Source organism: Neofelis nebulosa, chromosome 5, assembly GCF_028018385.1.
Source record: "Neofelis nebulosa isolate mNeoNeb1 chromosome 5, mNeoNeb1.pri, whole genome shotgun sequence".
NCBI classification, from domain to species: Eukaryota; Metazoa; Chordata; class Mammalia; order Carnivora; family Felidae; genus Neofelis; species Neofelis nebulosa.
In genome coordinates this window covers 100171703-100198184 of record NC_080786.1, presented here as the reverse complement: position 1 = coordinate 100198184, position 26482 = coordinate 100171703, and the positions used below count along the sequence as shown (strand labels likewise).

Genomic DNA, 26482 nt, shown 5'->3' with positions numbered 1-26482 from the left:
TGACAAGAGCGGTTGAGTTTGACGTTCAAACTGAAGACTGATCATAACTGGCTGCTTTTTTGTGATGTCTCATCAAATCTAAATCAACTTCCAGATTCTTCAATTTTCATGCTCTATGAAAGGAAAAAAACCATAAAATATATAATTAAGCATGGGGGGCCTGGATGGCTCAGTCAATTAAACCTCTGACTCTTGATTTCGGCTCAGATCACGATCTCACATTTTGTGAGTTCAAGCCCTGCATTGGGCTCTGCGCTGACAGTGCGGAGCCTGCTTAAGATTCTCTCTCCTTCAATCTGACCCTCTCACACATGCTCTCTCTCTCTCTCAAAATAAATAAATAACCTTAAATAGAAAGTAAACATAGGGTCTGGGTGCCTGGGTGGCTCAGTTGGTTAAGTGTTCAACTTTAGCTCAGGTCATGATCTCGTGGTTCATGAGTTTGAGCCCTGCATCGGGACCTGTGCTGACAACTCAGAGCCTGGAGTCTGTTTCCGATTCTCTCTCTCTTTCTCTGTGTCTCTGTCACTCTCTTGCTCACACTCTGTCTCTCTCTCTCAAAAATAAATAAACATTAAAAAATTTTTTTAAGTAAAAATAAAATAAAAATATATAATTAAGTAGAATTGAATACAAGCCTTCAGAGGCATAGAAATGAAAGAGTAAACACTTAAGAAACTCCAGTTGAACTTTATTTCCCTCCCAGAGAATTCTTGAAGGGTGGCCTGGGACAGGTTATCTCTCAGGAGGCAGTGTAATGAATCAGAAGATTTTGTCCAGGGCTGCAGGCATCTCTTCCTGGGCTCTCAGGTGTTCATAAAGCTTGTACATTAAAGAAGGGGCTAAGGGAACAGACAGTATGCCAAAAAATATGTCCAGCTTTCCCCAGAACATTGTAGACTCAAAGTCTTACAATGATGTCATCTTTCTAATGAGTCTATATATTTTCTTAGTCTTTATTTCCTACCTGCAATCTTTTATTCTCTGGAAGTAGATGAATCCCACAATGACGAGGATAACCAGGAATAGAGAAAATTTCACATAGAGAACGATCAGTAAGGTTGATGGTGGAAATTCCAGGACTATGACACCTTTAAATACAGGCAACACAGGCGGGGTAAAGAGTCATTTCAAGATTCCTCTAATGAACAAAATAGGGTCAATTGTTTAAAAAAGACTTCTAAAATATTCTTAAAAGTTCACAGACTGTCATAATCAAAAACATTTTCTAGACTACAATTCAAACGCTGCTAAGATATTCTTTCATGACAGAGTTTAGGAACTGTGTCTATATTTTATATACAGTAGACTTCCAATAAATATTTTCTGAATGAATAAATGTACAGTGAGTATCATTAGTACTTTGCAATTTTATAAAAAAAAAAGGAAATATACTTTTTAATTTCCTGTGTAAATGTTAGTCTTTGGGGGTATTAACATTTTGAGCACTATCTGATAATACTTTTCACACGGAGGAGAAATTTTGTCACTGAGTTGCTGGAACCCCTTTATATAGTAGGATATTTTATGTCTTCCTACTTTCATTTATTTATCTATAAAATGGCCCCCAGAATTATGAATAAATTATAATTATGAATAAATTATAAATTAATGAAAAGATAAAATGAAACTAGGACTATCATTCTGAAGTTTTTCTTCTGTGAAGATGGCAACCAAAGTAAATTATTCTGACTCTTGGCTCCAAAAGTGGTGTCATATTGTTAAATAACCTGCTCATATACTAAACTAGAGGAATGTCAGACAGTCTCCTTCTTTGGCACTTTCAGAGAAGAGGAAGACACAGTCTCAGCCCTCAAAAAGCTCACAATCCAATTAGAGAAGTCAGATCCATACAAATGAAAAGATCACTTACAAGAGGGCAAACAGTGCAAAGTGAGCATTACAGATCGTAACTCATCTAAGGAATAAGAAAACTGAATCAACTCCACCTGGGAGGTCAGAGCAAAGTGGAATTTGAACTGAGCCTTGCCAATAACAGGATTAAATAGGTTAAGAAAAGAAGGAAGAACTTGTAAAGGGAAAGAAATAATTTAAACAAAGACTTGAAGAATTCATTATCTTAATTCAAATGTAATGGAGCAGAGAGTGGGGTACATAGAGATGAAGTCTGGGATGGTCTGAACCTAATTCTGTAGTTATTTGTATGTGTCAGGCACTGTGCCAGACCCTGCGGATACAAAAATGAAGACTGTGGTTCCTACTCTCTAGGAGTTTATGATGCACTGGGAATCAGAGAAGCAGACCATCAATTACAGGACTATGAAGTACTCAGAGGCCTACATGGGGCATTACATGAGCACAGAGTAGGAACAGCTAACCAAACTGCAGGGCAAAAGAAAATTATCCCAGAGAAACTATATCAAACTAAGTTTTAAAACTTCAATAGAAATTGAACAAATGAAATGAAAGAAGAGAGTATGAGGAAAGAAGTGCATTGTGGAGAAGTAGCAATTGCATGTATGACGTACAATTGAGGGGCCCAAACAGCCCCACATGCATGGGTACAGACCGAAGATTAGCAAGACAGGAGGCTAAGGAGAGTGGCAGATCAAAGGGGTTTAGCTTTCCAAGAGACAAAGAGAGGCCACTGGGGCTAAAATGTTTTTCATTTCAGAAAAATCACTCTGGCAACACTGTAGGTGATAAATTGGAGGGAGGTAAGCTAGGGGTCAAAAGACCTGTTACAAGGATATTGTAATAATTCTGGTGAGGGATGATCATGTGCTCACCCAAGCAAAGGAGAAAAAGAAAAAGGTCTAGATTTAAGAAAAAAATTTTAAGATAAAATCAGCATAACATAGTGACTGATTTTGAATATGGGAAATAAGGAAGAGCGATATTGTAGGATATCTTTAATTTTCTGGATTGAGTCATTTATCGAGACAAAATATAAGTATGGAGCTTATGAAGGAGTACAGAAGAGGGATTCCTTTTCAGGAATATGCAAATTGAGGTGCCCTTGATGCACCATTTGAAGACATTCAATTGGAAATTGGTTTTGTTCATATAGCCAAGGAGTGAAATCCGGGCTAAACATATATATTTGACAGTCAAGAATCAGGTGGTAGTTGGAGCCACATGTATGGATGAGATCCTTTAAGGAATAGGGGTAAAGGTGAAAAGAGAATACAGTCAATGATGGAACTCTTAGAAATGCCTTCCTTCATGGAATGAGTAGATGGAAATCAATCTATTAAGAAAATTAAGAAGTTGACTAAAGAACCAAGTAATTATGGGAAGAAAATAGGTGAGAAGAGAGGAAAGGCCATATCAAATATCACAGAGAAGCTAATTAATAACTTAGAGTTAAAATTTTATATTTCGTTTGACATCTGAGAGATCTTTGGCTTTTTGTTAGAACACTTCCTGTGCAGAGAGATTCCAGGAGAGTTAAGGAGTAGATGTGAGGTAATTTAGAAGAGACAGTGAATATAGATGCCTCCTTTAAAAAATCTTGGATATGAGTGAAAGGCAAGAGTTAAGAGTTTGGGGAAGTCATAGCATCTACTTTTTTTTTTTTTTAATGTTTATTTATTTTTGAGACAGAGAGACACAGAGCATGAACGGGGGAGGGTCAGAGAGAGAGGGAGACACAGAATCTGAAGCAGGTTCCAGGCTCCGAGCTGTCAGCACAGAGCCCGATGCGGGGCTCGAACTCACAGACCGTGAGATCATGACCTGAGCCGAAGTCGGACACTCAACCGACTGAGCCACCCAGGCGCCCCCATAGCATCTACTTTTAAACATGAGAGGAGAACAGGAAAGTTCATATAATCAGCCTTAAGGAAAGGATTTGTGGAACAAAAAAGACTGAACAAAAGAGAGCAAGGATAATTACTGAAGCAGAGTCTCTGAGGACTTGGAAGGGAAAAATGAGTATAGAGTATAGGTTAAATATTTGCTCTATGGCAGAGAAAGTCAGACGGGACTGCAGATAATTGCATACACCTAGAGATAAGAAGTATAAAATAACAACCTAGAGTGGGTGGGAGATTGAAAAAGGAAAATAAAGATGCCACAGCATGGATAGTGCGTGAAAACATTATCCCAAGGGAAAGAAGCCAGTAATAAAAGGCACATATTATATGGTCCTGTTTATATGAAATGTCCAAAATGGGAAAATCTATAGATATAGAAAGCAGGTTAGTGGTTGCCTAAAGCTGGAGGATTTCTAGAATTAGAGAGTGACAGCCAAAAGGATAGAGGTTTCTTTTTGGAGTGAGGAATATGTTCTAAAATTGACTGTGGTGATGGTTGCATAGCTGAATGCACTAGAGACCGCTGAATGGTACACTTTAAATGGGTCAATTGTATGGTACATAAATTAGGTCTCAATAAAACTATTGCAAAAATAATTAATAAGAGATGTTATGAGGAATAATTAAGAGTATGTGATGGCTTATAATAGTATAATAATGAATACAATAGCTAATATGTATTGATATAATCAATATAGTGGCTAACACTTACTAATATAAACATAAGAGCTAACATTGTGTTAGTATGGTAAATACATTAGCTAAAATATATTGAGTACCAACTATGTGATAGGCACCAGGTCAGGTAAATATATCATTCTTTTTAATTATCATGATAACTCTGTGAGGTGGGTTCTGTCATCCCATCTGCAGATGAAGAAAACATGAGATGTAACTAAACGAATTGGTGTGAACATCTTGCAATACATACAAATATCAAATCATTATGCTGTACACCTGAAATTAATTTACTGTGATATGTTAATTATATCTCCATTTTTTGAAACGCCATGAGACAGAGAAATTAAATATTGTTTCAACTCACACAGCTGGTAAACAAGAAGCCATATTGTGCCAAAGGCTTTTCTTCTAACAACCAGGTTATACTTTCTGGAATAATATGAAGACGTGGACCTTGTCTTTTCATCTTTATATGACAGCTTCAAACACATAAGAACATTCAATAAATATTTGGCAAATGAATTGATGTATAGGTTTCAGATGACAAGGAAGAGGAGGAAGGAAATCTTCTCTCTTACTCAGAGTAACAAAAAGTGGTGATTACAAGAAATAAAAAGAAGGAAGGGATAATTATTGTTCTTATCTATCTACTAAATAAGTATTGTTAAATTATATAAAAGTTTTGCTATTTTATGTGAATATTAATCGCAAAGTAAAAGTCAACAGATACTAGGTTAAAAAATTTTTTATGGATTCCAGAATGAAAGATATTTAGAGAACGTATTGATAAGAAGTTATTTAATTTATTCCTTCTATTTGACACAGAAATGGGAACTATTTCCCTAGCATACTAACACATTATCCAGTTACATTTTAGGGAATATCTTCAAATTAGGAACATAAGCTTTCTTACTTTCTTCTTGGTGACTCATAATCAATAGAGGAAAATGCTGAGCAACAAGTTCATTACTCTAAATAAAATAGGTGATTACCTTGATTCAATTCTATGGACAGACTCCTGTTGCCAGTCAGATGGGACACAGAGCAGGACACATTAGACACCCGGTGGTCCTTCCAGCGGCACAAACTCTGGACGGTCACTGTGTCATTGCCCAGTGGCTCTTCCACGGTGTGACAATCTCCCCCTGGGGTCCAGGATATCTGCGCCGCTGGCTTCCCTGCAGCTGCCCTACACACGATAGTTCCATTCTCAAGTTGAAACAGGGTCACGTCGGGGGGCACTGCAGAGATGCAGGGGAAAATGCTTCAGTCTTAACACACGGATATGGAATAGAGAGAGACATGTGTTTCAGTCCAAATCTGGTTATCTGACATCCCACAATATACGATGCTCCTTACCTAACACTGTCAGGTGATATCCATGATAGAAATGCCCATGAGTTGTGACCACTTCACACCTGTAATATCCATCATGAGTGATGGCCACTCGATCGATCTGAAGGGCAGGATTCCGATCAGGTCTGGAGTCCCAGGATATTGTCTTGTCACTACAGTTTATGGCCCTGGTCTCATTTGTATCTCTCCTGTAGGCTCTGGTGCAGGAAGGCTTGTCTCTGAGGATTATTTCCCATCTTATTGTTACCAGCACAGCTTTCTGGGTGATCCGAGGGCAAGAGAGCACAGCCTTTGTATCCACAGGTTTAGACAGGGAAGTGTTAGCTGAACACACACACAAAGCGAATGATGAAAGAAAAGGTTGATAAAGAAATCCATGTTAAATTTTCTACAACATATTCCATAAAGTATACTAGAACATGATTTTGCTACGCACAAAATGTATATAACATATTAAAAGTATTCCAAAGATAAACCCATTTTCTTCTATATTGTGTGTTTTTAGATAATCTATATTTATTATATGTGTTAGAAATATTTTAAGGCCTGGGGCCCCTGGTGGCTCAGTCAGCTGAGTGACTCTATTTCAGATCAGGTCAAGAGCTCACAGTTTGTGAGTTCGCACCCCACATCAGGCTCTGCACTGACAGCACAGAGCCTGTTTGGGATTCTCTCTCCCTCTCTCTCTGCCCCTTTCCTGGTCTCTCTCTCTCCAAATAAATAAACGTAAAAAAAAATTAAAGAAATTTTTAAGGGCTTAAATTTGATTCAGAAGTTTTGATATGTTTGAAAAAAAAACACAATATAAAATTAATGGACAAATCATTATATCTAATATTTCGGCCATAGAGACTATTAGATTTCTCTAATAACTCAAGCTTCTCAGGATAAAAAGTGGAAAAGTTGAGCCAGGAGAAAAATTTTCTCTCCTACATTTCAGTGCGAGACAATAAATCACTTAATGTCAGAATGAAATGCCTATCACCAAAGGAGGGAATTCAGACAAACATAAATATAAGAAGCATGTGGTACTTTCATTATAAATAGCATGGTATTCCGGTTGACCAAGCTGCACAGTTTTTGAGGTGTTTTTATTTGGAGAATCACACAGTCATAAAATCAACAAGATCTTCCATCCTTCCTTCCCTTTGAATCACATGTATCCTGCCAAACAGTTTGCCTGTGAACTTAGCTCACAGATTGTGTCTGACTTTCTACCTAATTACGAGGAATAAATGGAGAAGTTCACTCCTTCTGTCCATCTTTTGAAGTACAAATTAAGCCCTGCAGCCTACAAGTATTCTGCAATATATAAGCTCTGGCTCTCCCACAAACCGACATAATGTGTCCATGGCTGGGAGGGGTTTGCTGAGAGCGGATTGGGGGCATCGCTTGGGACGCACCAGTGACTCAGGTGAGTGGCAGGGAGCTCATCACTCTCACATGAGCAAAACCAGCTGTGAGAGGGCAAAGCTGCTACCCAGATGGCGCTTGTGAGTGCTAAACCCGGCAGTTGAATTCTCTCCTCTCCTCTTCTGGTGTCACGTGCTTCTTGCGTGATGGACTCATGCCCTTGCATTTCGCAAACAAATCACAATCCCATAACTATGTGAAGCAAGGGGAGGATTTGAAAGCAGGTCTAAGAGAGCAGTTAAATCCATGATTGAAGTGGCAACCCGCATGCACAGGGAAAATGCACCTTCGCCAAGGTTATAAATAAGCACGAAGGTGGCTGCTTGGAGAGCAGCTAGAGGTGGGTGTGGGTGAACATTCAGGTGCTCAAGGGCAGGATGCTGAAGATGAAACCAGAAAGGAAAAAGGCTGAAGAACACGTTGTGAATTTTCTTTTGTGTTCTCAGGGGTTTGCACTTCTGCTTCTGAACAGTCTAAGGTTTTAATATTTTGCCTGCTATTGAGCCTCAAGATCTCACTCTATTCTTTTAAAGGAAATTAAATAATCATATGCGTTTTAACAGGGGCACCGTCTCCAGAGAAGTGGCTCCCAGGGTGAGGATCCCAAGCACCATGGACAATCTCTGTTCTTTCACCTTCCTCTGCTCTAGGACCCTCCAGCGATCCCCCTTCACCTGTGATGGGACTTCTGTGATTCCTGTTAGTCACCCTTTCTTAATCCTTCTCTTTCTCTATTCACACCTGTTGTGATAATTTATCAGTGACCAGTCACTCCTCCACACTCAGTGGGGTTGGCACCTGTCTAACAAATATGATCTCACAGCCCTGTGATCAGCTACCGTCATTTCACCTCCTACCTCAGGGGATAGCGGGTGGATTCTCCTATTGGCTCCAGAACCAGCAGTCACCTCAGCTTCTCTGCATTCTGTGTCTATGACTCTCCTCCAGGCTCCTCCAGCCCTTCTGCACACAGACCAATCCCTATGAGATTTGGGGCTTTTCCTTTGTGTCCTCGCTGCCAGATCTTAGATTACGACTCCATCACCACACACCTGGATTCCTGCAGAAGTCTCCTGACGTCTGTGTCCATCTCAAATCTCTCCCCTCTTCGGTTCACACCTGACCTTGCAGCAGGTCCAGGATTCTGGGACACGGGTGTGATCCCCTCCATCTAACACCCCTCAGAGACCTCTCCCCGCCCGAAGACAGCACTTACATGTCCTTGTGTTGCCTTTGAAAGCCCTTTTTTGCAGATGGACTCACCTTTGCCATCTTATCACCCCTCAGTCACCCCCACACTTCGCAAAGAAAACACCAAGCACCGCTGCATATCTGGGTCTTTCCTCACATCGTTCCTGCAGACTGGGGTGGCCTACAGACCACTCTTTGTCCACGAAAACGCTCCTCTTCCCCTAAGAGCCATTTCACACACTGCACCTGCCGTGAAGCCTTCTCAGAGCCTTGCTGCTTCGCCTTCTCCTCTACACTCCCAGCACACTTGATGTGAGTGCTCATCTCCTCTGTCAAATGCCATCTGTGCTGACATCTGGGCTCCCCCCCGAAATGAGCCCCTCAGGGCGCTCTGGGGCTCTAGCTACTCTTGTTTGTCCCCGTGTTCCCCACATGGCCTAGCACAATGCCTGACAGGGAGAGCTCCATAATCCTCAGATGGAATGTGCACTGCCTGGGGGGAGTAGGCCCGGGGTCATTCAGGGTCCCTCACACCTCAGCACTCAGACCATCATACTCTTCAACCGGGCTCAGGACGGCCCCGTGACCAGACCATCAACCGTGTTTCTAAGGAAGTTCAACACTTTTTGCCTTTAGTTCTGGCCTCTAGAAAAAATTAAAAACATATTACCTTCCATAGGGAGTATGCAACTTCTCTGTTGTCTGTCCATAAGTGAACTGTTGGTTGAAGCTAGAAAATGTTGAGAGAAAGGTAAATGAAACCAATTTTAGGGACTTAAATGGAGTGCAAGGCACTGTTTATCCACATCTTACATACAACATGACAGAAAATTAGTTAACTATAACCTAATTCCACAAAAAGCTTTACAAAGAAGAAATTAGAAGTTATCCCATCATTATGTGTAAAAAATAAACCAAATCTCCACTGACAACTCCAAATTCTCCCTCAATGAAATAAATTTCCCATTTTATTTTGACCATAAATGGTAACTCTTTCCTTCTTTCCCTCTTGCCTTCCTTCCTTCACATCATTCCTTCTTTCCTTCCTTTACATCCTTTCCTTCTTTCCTTCCTTTTTTCTTGCCTTAAGTGAAGTGTGACAAGTATTGAGGGCAACTAATAGGACTGATAAGAATAAGAAATAAGAAATAGGAATAAGAAAACTGCAATGAGCGCCCCCCCCCCCCCCCATCCCTAGCTAAGGGAACTGTCTGGGGATTAAGGCCACCATGACAGACAAAGGTTAGTTCAGTATATGAGGGATTTCTCTCATGGGCATTTTGGCCTCTACAGCCCTGAGAACTGCTCCTATTTTAAAGATACAGACTGTTGTCTATGGAAAGTTCAAAGAATTTAGTCGTGATTGATACCTTTAAAGGGTTTTCTTGTATCCTTTGGATTTTACTTCATATGCCCTGTAGACATTGTTACTTTTAGTGATAAAGTGCATAATGTTCATGCTACAAACTGTTAACTTTTTACCATTTCAGTGGCTTCTCATTTTAGCCATCTTGTATGGGAATATTAGCAAGTTAGTTCCTAGCAGATATAACTAAATCCATGTCTGGATCGTATGGGATTCTGTTAGAAGAGCCTGGTCTTGCATTAAGTGATCTTTTCGTAACTGATTTGAGAGAAGTTTTCAAGCATTGTGTTGAATGATCTCCCAGTAGGCTGGAGTGTGAAAGAGACCTCTGCTGGGGCTCCTGGGTGGCTCAGTCAGTTGAGCATCTGACTCTCCATTTCAGCTCAGGTCATGATCTCACAGTTCATGAGTTTGAGCCCCACAGCTGGCTCTGCACTGACAGTGTGGAGCCTGTTTGGCATTCTCTTTCCCCCTCTCTCTCTGCCCCTCCTTGCATCTCTCTCTCTGCCTCTTTCTCTCAAAATAAATAAAAAACTGAAAGTAAATTAAAAAAAAACAAGAAAAAAAGAGACCTTCTGGTTAATAAAGGTATTCCAGTGAGTGGAGGTGCATGGAGAAATCTGCCTCTAGAATCAGATGCCAAACCCTCCTACAATTGAGCAAAATATTACTCCTTCCAAAGAATGCCCTGAGAAGAAATACCAGTTAATTACCCCTGAAGCTTCTCATACCAAAGATAAAACCCACAAGTTCTAAGGTACTCTTAAGTGTGCAAAATAATTATTTTCAGAAGAGGGAAAAAATACTTGTTTTCACAAATATTCCTGATTATTTTTATGATGTTGGAAATACTTTTTAAGTTTCATTAGTTGTTGATATATGAATCCTTTAGTTTTATTATCTCGACTGGCAGCTAGTTGCCCAAGAAGGCTGATTTCATATCAAGTATCACATCTTCACTGAAAATAGAAACCATTCTTACACAGTCTTCCTTGAAGCTCTCTATGCATCAAAGTAGCAAAATAAATGTGTAAAACTTCTGATCAGTGAATAGTCCTGTGATCTCTTTGTTTAATTTCTTTATCTGAAACCAAATTTTTCCTGGAAGTTCAGAAAGGTTATAGTTTTCAGGGCACCCGGTGGCTCAATTGGTTTAGTGTCCAACTTCGGCTCAGGTCATGATCTCACAGTTCATGAGTTCGAGCCCCACATCAGGCTCTGTGCTGACAGCTCAGAGCCTGGAACTTGCTTCTGATGATGCGTCTGCCTCTCTCTCTGCCCCTCCCCCTCCTCATGCTCTGTCTCTCTATCTCTCAAAAATAAATATACATTAAAAAAAGATTATAAATTCACATTGTTAATGTCAGAGGTCCAATTTAACTCTTTCACAATGTGGTGTGTGTGTGTGTGTGTGTGTGTGTGTGTGTGTGTGTATGTGTGTGTGTGTGAAGAGAGAGAAATGTGAATTGTGTTCTTTTAAATATATCTATAGTACAAAAGTAACTTAATTACTCATTATGTTAGTCCCTTCAGGCTGCCTTAACATATAATAACCAACGTGGTCACATAATACAATAGAAATGTTCCCCCTTATATTTCTGGAAGCCAGAAGTCTGATTCAAGGGGTCAGCAGAGCTGTGTTTCTTCCAACAGCTCTAGGGAAGAATCCTTTCTTGCTTCTTCCAGCTTTTGGGGGCTGCTAGCAATCCTTGGTGTTTGTTGTCTTGTAGATGTATCATTTCAGTCTCTGCCTCCTTCTTCACACTGCCTTCTTCCTATGTCTTTTCTCTTCCCTTCTGAGGACTCTTGTCATGGCTTTAGGGCCCAACTCTCATCCAGGGTGATCTCATCTCAAGAGCTTTAGCTTAGTAACATCTTCAAAGACCCTTTTTCCAAATACAGCCGTACTCACAGGTGCTAACCGGATATTTCTTTGGGGGAAGAGGGATGCCATTCAACCTATCATTTTGGGGAGGAGGCACCATCTATGCATTGTCCCCAACCCTTAGATTTATAGTTTATAAAATTATTTTTCTTATTTTACTCTGTAGTTGACCTGAAACTGAATTTTTCTAGAGAGTGAGTAATTGAATGAAATTAGAAAGTATATTTATAAGTCCAGGAATGCATTTTGGAAAGGCTGGAATTATTTTTTGATGAAGTAATATATATAAAAAAATAAAATTTTAAAGTAAAAATAAGAAACTAACTGTAATGGCAACTTTGGGAGACAGTAGACCTGGGTGAGGAACACAGAAAATAAATTACTAATATCTGCTAAGACCTAATTTTTTAAATCCATGTTTGAAACATAATAACTTATATTTTAAAAATTAAATGAAAAAATTTTTGATATGCCATTGGTCCGTTTAGGGATCACATTCTTGACTAATAAAGCATATTCTGTATTAAAGAAGCACAGAAATAATTTTAGAATGAAAAATTTAGGAGCACTCTTAAATAATAAAATAAATATTTATTTAGACAATTTTAGACAATACAGTCTATAAATACCTATAAGACAATTCAAGATCCTAAAACATGAAAATTTTGCCAGCATCAAGCTCATGTCTGGTAGAATTGTCATTAAAGGATGACCATTACCTGCACTGTCATTGTCCTTGCTCATTTTTGGCCTTAATCCATTGTTTGGTGTAACCAGAGTTCTCATTTCTTCATTTATGCATTCTGAAAAGACAAGATGGGGTGATCAGTGGAATACACATTAGTATTTGTGACTTCTACCTAAAATCACACTTTTTTTCACGTTCTTCAGGCCATGTTTGGATTGCAGTTACCAATAAAAACATAAATTATGACAGGCAAGCAAGTCTCAGAATTATTTGCTCCAGGATGAATTTTTGACCTGAACTTCCTACCTGTTTGGCATACCCCTACTTTAGATCCAGAGTGTCTGCACCCTCCTGTCTTTACATTCAAGTCAAAGTATTTTTTTAAATTTTGTTTAATGTTTGTTTTACTTTCTGAGAGAGACAGGGAGGGAACAGGGGAGGGGCAGAGAGAGAGGGAGACACAAAATCCGAAGCAGGCTCCAGGCTCCAAGCTGTCAGCACAGAGCCTGATGTGGGGCTCGAACTCATGAACCATGAGATCATGATCTGAGCCGAAGTCAGATGCTCAACCGACTCAGCCACCCAGGCACCCTTCCTCGATTTTTTTTGAAAGTTTTGCATTACTAGTGTCTTCACACTTGAAGAAGCTATCACCTCCCCCAGTCTTTACTGACTGGCTTCTTCAGAAAAAGATAGCCACCTGTCAACCAAGCTAGAGATTCTGGGATGTGTCTCAGCCCTTTCCTAAGAAAGCACCTTCTCCATTCCCCAGGCTCATTCTTGAGGTGGAAGTCTTAGGATTCTGTATCTTCTCTCCATACCACAAAACTAGACAGAATTCTGAAGCCCTCCTATTTATTTACAAGAGAGAAGTGGCCTGAAGTGTTTGGGGGTGTGGGCCTCCTTCCAATCCAGCAGAATCAAGTGACTGCTGATATCCATGCACACTATTTACAGAGGTTCCCATCATCTGTGGGAAAGTATGGTGCAGGCCACAGAGAGGGTGATAGGATTCTGTAATGCCAAGACAAGTTGATAGCACTTAGTAGTCAGGGACAATATAGATAATCATAAACAGTATCAAGGCCATAATGACAACCAAGAGGCTCTGACCTGAAGAATTTGTGGCAAAAGCTAAATAAATCTTAATGTTCTTAGGGGTAAAATAAAAGGGAAGCCAAAGACGGTATGGTTTGGCCTATATGACCAGATGAAGGATAAATAAGTGTCTTACATCAGTGTTGCCTCCTACAACAAAAAAATAGAGTTGTTTAAATAACAAACACTTTATCTCACAGTTCTAGAAGGTGGAAGTCTAAGATAAAGCACTAGCAGGCATGGTGTCCAGTGAAAACCCACTTCCTGACTTGTAGATAGCTGTCTTCTCACTGTATTCACACACGTAGTGGCAGAGAGAGAGAAAAAGAAAAAGCAGGCTCTCTTGGGTCTCTTCTTATAAAGGTACTAATCTGAGAACTCCATCCTCATGACAAAGTTACTTCCCAAAGCCTCCGTCTCCAAATGGCATCCCATTGGAGATTGGGTTTTGACATAGGAGTTTTGGAGGACACATTCAGTCCATAGCAGTGAGTAAAGACTCAGGTTATTTGCCATAATGGAAAATCATGGTACTTCACCAGGTTTTTGTATTCAAACCAGTTTTCAGACTCAAAGCCACACAATTATGAGCTCACATTTCAAAATTACAAAACGCAGGAAGACTCAAGAAACCATAAAGTCAGATAATATTATTTTCATTAGCTGCCATCTGTTATTCCTAGAGAGAATAAGATTCAGAATCTCATATATTAGAATTATGAAACATAGGGTATAAAAATAAATGTGTTGAGGATGTTTAAAGAAATAAAAAGAAAATTAAAAAAAAAAAAACAAGAAATATGTGCTTCCCCTATACCTGACTCCCCAGAAAGTAAGTAGGCAGATTAGGAGAATACAACAGGATTCAATTTACTCATTGATTCTCTACTTACTCAACCTGGAAAACTATAGTGAAAAACACAAATGTACAGAATACAAAAAAGGGAGAATATCAGAAAGTCCTAAATGACATCTTCTTCCAATATAAGACAGTTTTGTCATGTTAAAAATCTATTCTTTAGTGTAGTCACTTTCATGCATTATCTTAGCTAGATCTCTTGGATAACTTACTGAAGCTTCAACATTAGCATTTGCTTCTTCAGCTTGCACTTTTTTTTTTAAATAATTTATTGTCAAGTTAGCTCATATACTGTGTAGTCTTCTTGGCTTCAGGAGTAGATTCCAGTGATTCATCACTTACATACAACACCCATTGCTCATCCCAACAAATGCCCTCCTCAGTGCCCATCACCCATTTTCCCCGCCCCCCCAACCCCCAATCCCCATCAACTCTCAGTTTGTTCTCTATATTTCAGAGTCTCTTATGTTTTGCCTCCCTCTCTGTTTGTAACTTATTTTGCCTTCCCTTCCCCTGTGGTCTTCTGTTAAGTTTTTCAAATTCCACATATGAGTGAAAACATATATTTCTCTTTTTCTGACTGACTTACTTCACTCAGCATAATACCTTCCAGTTCCATGCGTGTTGCCGCAAATGGCATGATTTCATTCATTTTCATTGCGAAGTAGTATTCCATTGAATATATAAACCACATCTTCTTTATCCATTCATCAGTTGATGGACATTTGGGCTCTTTCCATAATTTGACTATTGTTCATAGAGCTGCTATAAACATTGGGGTACACGGGCCCCTACAAATCAGCACTTCTGTAACCTTTGGATAAATTTCTAGTAGTGCTATTACTAGGTCATAGGATAATTCTATTTTTAATTACTGAGGAAAATTTCTCCACACTGTTGTCCAGGGTGTCTGCTCCAATTTTAATTCCCATCAACATTGCAAAAGGGTTCCCCTTTCTCCACATCCTCACCAACATCCATTGTTTCCTCAGTTACCAATTTTAGTCACTCCTACTGGTGTGAGGTGGTATCTCAATGTGGTTTTGATTTGTATTTCCCTAGTGATAAGTGATGTTGAGCATCTTTTCATGTGTCTGTTGGCCATCTGGATGTCTTCTTTGGAAAAGTATCTATTCATGTCTTCTGCCTGTTTCTTTAAGAGATTATTTGTTTTTTAGGTGTGGCGTTTGATAAGTTCTTTATAGATTTTGGATCCTAACCCTTTATCCGATATGTCATTTGCAAATATCTTCTCCCATTCTGTTGGTTGCCTTTTAGTTTTGTTGATTGCTTACTTTGGTGTGCAGAAGTAGTTTTATCTTGATAAGGTCCCAGTAGTTCATTTTTGCTTTTATTTCCTTTGCCTTCAGAGACACGTCAAGTAAGAAATTGCTGTGGCCGAGGTCAAAGAGGTTTTTGCCTGCTTTCTCCTCTAGGATTTTGATGGCTCCCTGTCTTACATTTAGGTCTTTCATCCATTTTGGGTTTATTTTTGTGTATGGTGTAAGAAAGTGGTCCAGTTTCATTCTTCTGCATGTTGCTGTCCAGTTTTCCCAGCGCCATTTGCTAAAGAGACTTTTTTTCCATTGGATACTCTTTTCTGCTTTGTCAAAGATTAGTTTGTCATACATTTGTGGGTCTATTTCTGGGTTCTGTATTCTATTCTACTAGACTATGTGTCTGTTTTTGTGCCAATACCATACTGTTTTGATGATTACAGCTTTGGGGTACAGGCTAAAGTCCAGGCCTGTGATGTCTCCAGCTTTGGTTTTCTTTTTCAATATTACTTTCACTATTCAGGGTTGGTTATAGTTCCAAATAAATTTTAGGATTGTTTTTATAGCTCTGTGAAGAATGCTGGTGCTATTTTAATTGAGATTGCATTGAATGTGTAGACTGCATTGGGTAGTATCAACATTTTAATAATATTTGTTCTTCCAATCAATGAGTATGGAAGATTTTTCCATTTCTTTGTGTCTTCTTCAGTTTTGTTCATAAGCTTTCTATAGTTTTCAGCATACAGATAATTTACTTTTTAGGCTAAATTTATTTCTATGTATTTTATAGTTCCTGGTGCAGCTGTAAATGGGATCGATTCCTTGATACCTTTTTCTGTTGCTTTATTATTGGTGTATAGAAATGCAACTGATGTCTGTGCACTGATTTTATATCCTGTGACTGCTGATATCATGTATCAGTTCTAGCAGTTTCTTGATGGAGTCTTTCAGGTTTTTCATGTAGACTATCATATTATCTGCAAAAGTGAAGGTTTGACTTCTTCTTTGCCAATTTGAATGATTTTTATTTCATTTTGTTGTCTGGTTGCTGAGGCTAGGACTTCCAACACTATGTTAAACAACAGTGGTGAGAGTGGACATTTCTGTTGTGTTCCTGATCTCAGGGGGAGAGCTCTTAGTTTTTCCCCATTGAGGCTGATATTACCTGTGGGCCTTTCACATATGGCTTTTATGATGTTAAGGTATGTTCCTTCTCTCCTGACTCTCTTGAGGGCTTTTATAAAGAAAGGATGCTGTATTTTGTCAAATGCTTTTTCTGCATCTATTGACAGGATCATATGGTTCTTATCCTTTCTTCTATTAACATGATGTATCACGTTGATTGATTTGTGAATAATGAACCAGCCCTGCAGCCCAGGAATGAATCCCACTTGATCATGGTGAATAATTCTTTTAATATACTGTTGAACTCAACTTGCTAGTGTCTTGTTGAGAATTTTTGCATTCCTGTTCATCAGGGATATTGGCATGTGATTCTCCTTTTTAGTGGAGTCTTTGTCTGATTTGGAAATCAAGGTAATGCTGGCTTCATAAAATCAGTCTGGAATCTTTCCTTCCATTTATATTTTTTGGAACAGCTTGAGAAGAATAAATATTAACTCTGCTTTAAATGGCTTATATAATTCCCCTGGGAAGCCATCTGACCCAGGACTCTTATTTGTTGGGAGAGTTTTGATAACTGATTCAACTTTTTCTGGTTATGGGTCTGTTCAAATTTTCTATTTCTTCCTGTTCGAGTTTTGGTAGTGTGTGGGTCCATTTCTTCCAGATTTTGCAGTTTGTTCTCATATAACTTTTCATAGTATTCACTAATAATTTTTTTATTTCTGTGGTTTCGGTTTTGATCTCTCCTCTTTCGTTTGAGATTTTATCTATTTGGGTTCTCTCTCTCTCTCTCTCTCTCTCTCTCACTTTGAGAAGTCTGTCTAGGGGTTTATCAATTTTATTCTTTCAAAAAACCAGCTCTTAGATTCATTGAACTTTCTACTGTATTTTTGGATTCTATATTGTTTATTTCTGCTCTAATCTTTATCATTTCTCTTCTTCTGCTGGTTTTGAGCTTTCTTTGCTGCAGTATTTCTAGTTCCTTTAGGTGTAAGGATAGGTTCTGTATTTGAAACCTTTCTTGCTTCTTGAGATAGACCTGGATTGCAATGTATTTTCCTCTTAGGACTGTATTTGCTGCATCCTAAAGGGTTTGGACTGTTGTGTTTTCATTTTCATTTGCTTCCATATATTTTTAAATTCCTTCTTTAATTTCTTGGTTGACCCATTCATTCTTTAGTAGAATGTTGTTTACCCTCCATGTGTTTGGAGGCTTTCCATTTTTTTTCTTTTAGATGATTTCAAGTTTCATAGCGTTGTGATCTGAATATATGCATGGTATGATATAAATCCTTTTATATTTGTTAACGGCTGTTTTGTGACCCAATATGTGATCTATTTTGGAGAATGTTCCATGTGCACTCTGGATGCACATGGATGCACTCTGGATGAAAAATTCTGAATATATCTGTTATGTCCATCTGGTCCAATGTTTCCTTCCGAGCCATTATTTCCTTACTGATTTTCTGCCTAGATGATCTCTCTATTGTTGTAAGTGGAGTGTTAAAGTCCCCTACAATCACATTATTGTTATCTATACATTTATTTATGTTTGTGATTAACTAATTTATATATTGCATTCTTCCATGTTTGGGAATGAACATTTATAACTGTTAGCTCTTCTTGATGGATAGGATCCCATAATTATGATATAATGCCCTTCTTCATCTCTTGGTACAGTCTGTTTTAAAATCTAGTTTGTCTGATATAAATATGGCTACTCTGGCTTTCTCTTGACACCCAGTAGCATGATAAATGGTTCTCCAACCCCTCACTTTCAATCTGCAGGTGCCCGCAGGTCTAAAATGAGTCTGTTGTAGGAAGAATATAAATGGGCCTTGTTTTTTATCCATTCTGATACCCTTTGTCTTTTGATTGGGGCATTTAATCCATTTACATTCGGAGTGATTATTGAAAGATATGGATTTAGTCTCATTGTGTTATATTGAGGACTCATGCTTGTGGTTATGTCCCTGGTCCTTTGTAGTCTTTGTTGCTTTCCACTCACAAAGTCCTCCGTACAATCTTCTGCAAGGCTGATTTTGTGGTCATAAACTCCTTCAGTTTTTATTTGTCTGGGAAAGACTATCTATCCGTCTATTCCGAATGACAGCCTTGCTGGATAAAGGATTCTTGGCTGCATATTTTTCCTATGTAGCATATTGAACATTTCCTGCCACTCCCTTCTGGCCTGCCAAGTTTCAGTGCATAAATTCAGTGCATAAATTCAGTGCAGTTATTACCCTTTTGTATCTACCCTTGTAGGTTAAGGCCCATTTGTCCCTAGATGCTTTCAGAACTCTCTCTTTATCTTTCTATTTTGCCAGTTTTACTATGGTATGTCATGATGTTGACGTGTGTGGGTTGATTTTGAATGGAGTTATCTGTGACTCCTGGAGTTGGATGTTTGCATCCTTCCCCAGATTAGGGAAGTTCTCAGCCATAATTTGTTCAAATAAACCTTCTTCCCCTCTCTCTGTCTTCTTCTTCTGGAATTCTTATGCAACAGATATTGTTTCATCTCATTAAATCACTTAGGTCTCTAATACTCCCCTCGTAATCAAGTAATGTCCTTTCTCTCCTTTTCTCAGATTCATTTTTTTCCATAATTTTATCTTCCATTTCACCTATTCTCTCCTCTGCTTCTCCCATCCTTGCTATCACTCTATCTAGTTTATTTTGCATCTCATTTACAACGTTTCTTAATTCATCATAACTATTTCTCAGTCCCTGATCTCTGTAGCAATAGATTCTCTGGTGTCTTCTATGCTTTTTTCAAGCCCAGCTCTTAGTCTTATGACTATTATTCTAAATTATTGTTTGGATATATTGTTTATATCTGTTTTGAGCAATTCTCTGGCTGTCATTTCTTCCTGGAATTTCCTTTGAGGAGATTTCTTCCATTTCATCACTTTGGCTGGTTTCTGTCTTTTACATGCTTTTATAGTTTGTTATGTGTCCTACATCTGCAAGCAGTACTATATTAGAAAGAGGCCATACACTGTCCCAAATCTGACACTTCAGGAAGTGTTTTTGGAGTGTGTTGTGTGTACTCTGTTATTGCATATTTGCTTGCTTTATCTCACTGCTCATAGTAGTGGATTAGACCTTCCACCAGATGTGCTTTGATTTGTTCATTGAAGTAACCCTGGAAAAAAGGAAAAATTTTGGGGGGGGGGAAGCCTTATCCCATACAAAGAGAGAAATGAGGTGGGAGGCAGATAAAAGACCAGGCAGAGAATCAAACTTAAGGTTTAATAAGGCTTAATCCAGAGAGAAAGAGAGAGGAAAATAACGAAGGAGATACAGAATAAGTATAAAAAGAATAGAGTGAAAATGCCTGACTAAACAAACAACCAGAACAAAGAAAGGGAAACATAGTAAGTATAGTATATAGTACAGTATAGTAAGTAGAGTATAGTAAATATATATATATATATACATATACATATATATACATATACATATACATATACATATAGTAAGAATAGACCAAAAATCAAATCAGGAACTATGAGCCTGATCCCAAAGGAAAGAGGAAAAGAAAAAAGGGGGAGGGGCATAGAAGGAGAAAGAAGGGAAAAGAGAAGTAAAGAAAAGAGAAAAAAATAATAAAAGAAAAAACAACTTTTAAAAGCCAGACTAACATACAAAACCACGGGACAGTTGTCTGTTGGTGCCTGGGACCGGTGGCTGTGCTGGTCTGGAGGACAGTCCCTCTGGTTCACTCAGTGTCAGTTCCATCCCAGTAGATAAGCAGTTACCAGGCATGGAGGGGTGGGATTTGATGTAGACAGATCCCACCTCCACTTAGGCCCACTGTCCTGTTCCTTGATGCCCCACCCAGTTGGTGTTGGAGAGAAAATGGTGACACCCCAATCTCTCCTCCCCAGACAGGTGTCTCGAACCATACTGTTCAGGCACCTCTCACAGAGCGGCACTGGTGGCCTGTTCTGCTTCACAATCTCCTGGGCCTCCTAGGCATTCCTCTGGGATCCAAAATCCAAGGTTGTAAAGCGTCCTGCACCACATGGACCCAGACCTGCTGATAAAAGGCCTTTGGCTGGCATCTGAAGGGGTGGCAATAAGCCCTCTTCCAAGGAAGGGGAGTCTTCTCTCCCAGTGCACCCCCAAGATAGTCACCAAGCCCGGGGCGGGCTCCCCCCTGCAGCAGGTGCATGCACACAGCAGGCTTCAGTCCAGAGAAAGTCGTGCAACCATGAAAACCCCAATAGTTACTCCTAAGGCTGTTTGCAAACTAGAAACTGGCTCTCTCTGTATTTTTTGTTCCTCATCCGTGGTCTGGAGAGGTTTTTCCCTTGTCTAAATACAATCCCACAGTTCTATAGCGTCTCTTCACTTCCTTTTGTCTCTGCATAGAAGGGCTCTCCTCCCCTCCATGCCTACACTGACAGTTTAATTCTCCCAATTTGCAAATACATACCTCTGTCACACCAAGCTGTCTCTTTCTACCTGTGGAAATCCTTCTGCCACTCCACAGATTGATTTCCTGGGTATTCCAAGTGTTCTGACCTCAATACTGCTGTGTTTGAGGGAGGAGGGAAATTCTGATCCCCCTACTTTTCCTCCATCTTGACTCCTTCCCCTCACTTCGCATTTTTACTATGAAGACAGTTTCTTTCCTTAAACCTCATGAACCAACCTCTGCTAGCTTCCAACTTTTCTTTCACAGCTTCCTCACCTCCTTCAGCCTCCATAGAATCTAGGAGCGTTAGGGCCTTGCTCTGCACTAGGCTTTGACTTCAGGAAATGTTGTAGCTGTGTTGGTCTTCTTTCCAGATCACTGAAACTTTCTCCTTATCAGCAATAAGGCTGTTTCACTTCCTTATCATTAGTGTGTTCACTAGAGTAGCACTTTCGTTTCCTTCAGGAACTTTTCCTTCACATTCATAACCTGGCTAACTGGGGGTACAAGAGGCCTATCTTTTGACCTGTTTCAGCTTTCAACATGCCTTCCTCGCTAAGCTTATGAATCATTTCTAAGTTTTGATTTCAAGTGAGAAATATGCAACTCCTCCTTTCACTTGAGTACTTAGCGGCCATTGGGAGGTGATTAATTGGCTTAAATTCAATATTGTTGTGTCTCAGGAAAAAGGGAGGTCTGAAGAGAGGGAGATGGAGATGGGGAAATAGCCAACACACACACACACACACACACACACACACACACACACACGTCCCACTTACATTCACCATCTCATGCGGTGACATAGTGACACTGCAAAACAATTGCGTAGTAACATCAGAGATCACTGATCACAGATCACCACAACAAATATAATGTAATCACAAAGCTGCAAATATTTCAAGAATTACCACAATGTGACACAGAGACGCAACGTGAGCAGATGCTGTTGGAAAAATGGTGCTGATAGAGTTACTCGATGCACACTTGCCACAAACCTTCAATTAGTAGAAACCACAATATATGCAAAGTACAATAAAGTGACACACAATGAAACAAGATATGCTTGTATACCTAGTAAGAGCTTCAAAATACAGGAGGCAAAATTGACAAAATTAAATCAAAAACACTATAACAGAAATGAGGAAGGCCTTGATGACCTTATTAATAGGCTGGATATAGCTGAAGAAAGATTATCTAAGCTAGAGAATATATCAATAGAAACCTCCAAAACTGAAAAACAAAGAAAACAAACACTTAAAAAAAAAACAGAACAGAGTATCAAAGGACTGTGGGACAACTCCCAAAATGTGTAAAACACGTGTAATGGAAAAATCAGAAGAGGAGGATGAGAGAAAAGAACAGAGGAAATTTTTGAAACAATGACTGAGGATTTCCTCAAGTTCACTCCATACCAAACCAAAGATCTAGGAAACTTGGAGAGCACCAAGCAAGAAAAATGCCAAAGAAAAAACACTAGACCTGGCATATCATATGAAAACTATAGAAAAATCAAAGATAAAAAGTTCTGAAAAATGCCAGAGAAATAAAACACCTTATAGAGAAACAAAGATGAGAATTATATACAACTTCTCCTAAGAAGCCATGCAAGGGAAAAAAAAGAACGAAGTAAAATATTTAAAATGTTAATAGAATAACAACCCACCACCCTAGAACTATGTATCCTACAAAGTTACCCTTCACAAGTGAAGGATACATAAAAGACTTTCTCAAACAAACAAAAATTGAGGGAAATTGTTTTCAGGGGAACTGCCTTGTAAGAAATGTTAAAAGTTCTTCAGGGAGAAGGAAATATGAAAGTCAGAAAATAACAACTTTACTCAGAATTGCCAACTCTTGGAAGCAACCAAGATGCCCTTCAGTAGGTAAATGGCTAAATAAATGGGGATGCATGCAGACAACGGAATATTGTTCAGTGCTAAAAAGAATGACCTATAGAGCCATGAAAAGACAAAGAGGAAACTGAAATACCTATTGCTAAGTGAAAAAAAGCCTATGAAAAGGCTACATACCATATAATTCCAACTATAAAATATTCAGAAAAAGGCAGAAACTGTGGAGACTCTAAAAAGATGAGCAGTTGCCATGGTTTAGAGGGGAGGGAGGATAAATACAGGGAACACAGAGGACTTTTAGGGCAGTAAAACTACTCTGTATGATACTATAGTAATGGATACAGGCCATTGTACTTTTGTTCAAACTTACAGAATGCACAAGACTGAGAAAGAACCCTATGTAAACTATGGCCTTGGGGAGATGATTATGTGTCAGGGTAGGTTCATCACTTGTAACAAATGTAACACTCTGGAGGGGATGTTGATAATGAAATAGAAGCTGTGCCTAGGTGGGGTTAGGAGGTGAGGTATATGGGAAATCTCTGCCCCTTCCTCTCAATTTTGCTGTAAACTTAAAACTGCACTGAAAAAAATTAAGTCTTAAAACACAAAAAGCAAAACAAAACAAAACAAAACCTTTTTATACTAAGTGGATATTTAATTTTATCAAATACATATTGCAATCTTACGGTTTTTCCCCTTCAAATATGTAATGGAGTCAATTACATAAACAGGTTTAATTACTCTTTTCAATTACATCTTTTTGTTGCCATCTGTTTCCTGCCACATCTAAATATTTCTCTAGTGCTTTCATGAGTCAAATCTGCTATTCACTGTCTTCTGAGTTCTTCCCAAATTTTTCTACCTTCTTCTACCTTTCTACCTTCTTCCCAATTTCTTTCAACTTTTTATGGCCCTTGTTTCCCATCTTTCTTTCTCTTAAGAACTGGTTCTCCTCTCCCTTTACCAGACATATATGGAAATGTGGAAGCCAGTGTTGCTCAGAATGTTTTGGAACTTCTTTCAGATCATTGGAAGGAAAGACAGGACGGATTCAAAAGTTTGTTTCCACCTGCCTGAGTCTGCTCTAATTTTAGCTCCTCCGCTCATTCGTTCTACTGTTCATGCTTTGGGATAACATTCCATTTGTTCTGGTGTGAGGTTGAAATCAGAGACTTTGAATAGATAATCATTACTATATTCTTATGTTCTCTGATCCTTGTTTTCCGAAACAAATTTTCCCCATATACTTTTTGCCTCTATTTTAAAATTTAAAAACCCCAAGTAGAAAGTTAGGGTTTCTTTCTTAGCCTGTGAGCTAAAAATATTAGAAATATCAAAGGAAAAACAATAGTCACACATCAATACACATAAGGTCCAAGATATAAGAATTCCAAGAGACAAGAAAAATATAAACCAAAATACTGGAGGAAACACTACCTTTTTCCTTGGCACACAAGTTCAGTTTCACTCCATTCCAGGGCCCCCTTATTACCCTGGACTCAGCCAGACAACTAGTCAGTGCACCATTGACATAAGAAAATCAGAAGGTTTGCTGGATAATAAACAAATTTATCACTGCTGCTAGGACAAATTATAAAACATTTTATGAATGGATCAAGGGCCTCCTTGTCACCACTGAAAATATCTTTACTTTTTTCTGAAAAATCATACTTACCAGACACTATAACATTGATGGAGATCAGTACCCTCAAAGCTGACATTCTCTCCAGAGTATGTCTTTGGAGCGGTTAGCCACGGACTAGCCACGGATGGGAAATGTCGCTGAGTTTTGTTCAGTGATAAAGAAAAAAAAAGCCAATACCTACAATTCATTGGTTCTCCCACAGTACTGAAGTGACGCAATAAATTATATAGCAATTCATTTAGAAAGTAGCATTTTGGGAAACATAAATTACTCAGGGTAAAATGCACAAATCTTTAGTGGATAGCTTCATGAATTTTTTACATGTGTATGCACCCAGATAGTCACCTCCAAAACCAAGGTAAGACCATTTCCACTCTTCAAGAAGTTTCCTTCCTGCTCCTTCTCTGTTGATATCCCTTCCTCAGAAAGAAACACTCCTCTGACTTCTATCACCATTTTGCTAGTTTTTGAACTCCATATAAATGAAATTCTTTACATAGTTCAGTTTTGTAACACTGTGAAGAGGTTTTTTGGTTTGATCATGCCATAATTTATTCATCCATTTTGTTGTGTACTTGGATTTTCCATTTCAGGAATAACTTAAATAAAGCTTCTATGAACATTTGTGTTTTGTACATATCTTTTGGTTTACCTAGGCATTTAATATCTTGGGTATATACCAAAATATTAAAATTGATGGCCATAGGATAGACATAATGTGTGGCTTTAATAAAGACTTTCTATTATGAGTTGAATTGTGTTCTATCAAAATTCATATGTTGAAATTCCTCAGATGTGACCTTATTTTGATCAGGGTCATTGCAGATGTAATTAGTTATGATGAGACCGCACTGGAATAGGTTGGGCTGTAGTCCAATAACTGGTGTCATATAAAAAGAGGGAAATGGGACACAGATACACACACAGGGAGAATGCCATGTAGAGATAAAGGCAGAGATCAAGGCACACCCCCCACAAGCTGATGAACTCCCAAGATTTCCAGCACACCACCAGAAGCTAGGAGAGAAGCAAGGAATAGATTATTTTTTCTTGCTTTATAGTTTCAAGATTCTTTTGATGGTAGGACACAACACAAAGACATTTTAATAAATGAGAAGCATATCTGTTTGTTACTTATCTTTCAAAAAATGAGAAAGTTGCCATGGAGGGCCACATAAGCCTTGCCCTAACACACAGGCTAAAACCAAGTTGAAATTGTAGAATGAAGTGGATATATGGCAGGTGGGATCAGGTTAGGTTTGAAGGGCTCCAAGACAGGCTAACTTGAATAATTTCCCAGGCTCATGGGCATAGTTGTCTATGAGCTTGTTCCTAGTTGTCTGATACTTGGCCCTGGGGCCTGGAATGTGAAAGCCTGGATAAGAAAAGTAGTGGGGTATGGATTTAATCAGGTGCTCAAGAGGGGAACTGACCATCCTCTAGACAAAACCTCAAAAATGGACCAGGACAGGATTTTTTGAAAATTAAGAACTATAATAAAATTGACTCATTGATCTTCACATCAGTTTTCAGTTTGTTCACTTGGGGTATTTGAATACATAAGTTGCCCTAAACAGAATACAAACCATTCTATTAGGAGAGGAAAACAAGTATAGTCCTTGTAGGCCAGTACATAGCCAAGGTCACCATTATATGGCATTAGCCTTGATAACAGATCTGGAATTTTCAGGATCTCTAACAATACCCTGGTTGAGTTGTAAATTATGTTAAAATCATGAGTTGTACATGTTCATTCATTCATTCATTCATTCATTTATAATATAATTTATTGTTAAATTGGCTTACAAAAACACCCAGTGCTCATCCCAACAAG

At 38.8% G+C, this 26482-nt stretch overlaps 1 protein-coding gene across 2 annotated transcripts; it reads right to left on the bottom strand.

Annotated features, from left to right (window-relative positions):
* Window positions 1-670: 670 nt before the first annotated feature.
* LOC131512551 (cell surface glycoprotein CD200 receptor 1-like) lies at window positions 671-24765 on the bottom strand. Of its 2 annotated transcripts, none has more exons than XM_058731412.1 (7): window positions 24679-24765; window positions 12391-12474; window positions 9091-9150; window positions 5820-6140; window positions 5453-5701; window positions 968-1091; window positions 671-842 (listed from the first exon to the last, which is right to left on the bottom strand). In XM_058731412.1, the coding sequence occupies exons 1-7, from the start codon at window positions 24722-24724 to the stop codon at window positions 815-817; spliced, it is 912 nt and encodes a 303-aa protein (XP_058587395.1). In that variant the 5' UTR covers window positions 24725-24765; the 3' UTR covers window positions 671-814. The 2 variants fall into 2 exon arrangements, with proteins under 2 accessions (XP_058587395.1, XP_058587396.1); XM_058731413.1 differs by lacking the exon at window positions 24679-24765 and adding an exon at window positions 21163-21503.
* Between the last annotated feature and the right edge of the window lie 1717 nt (window positions 24766-26482).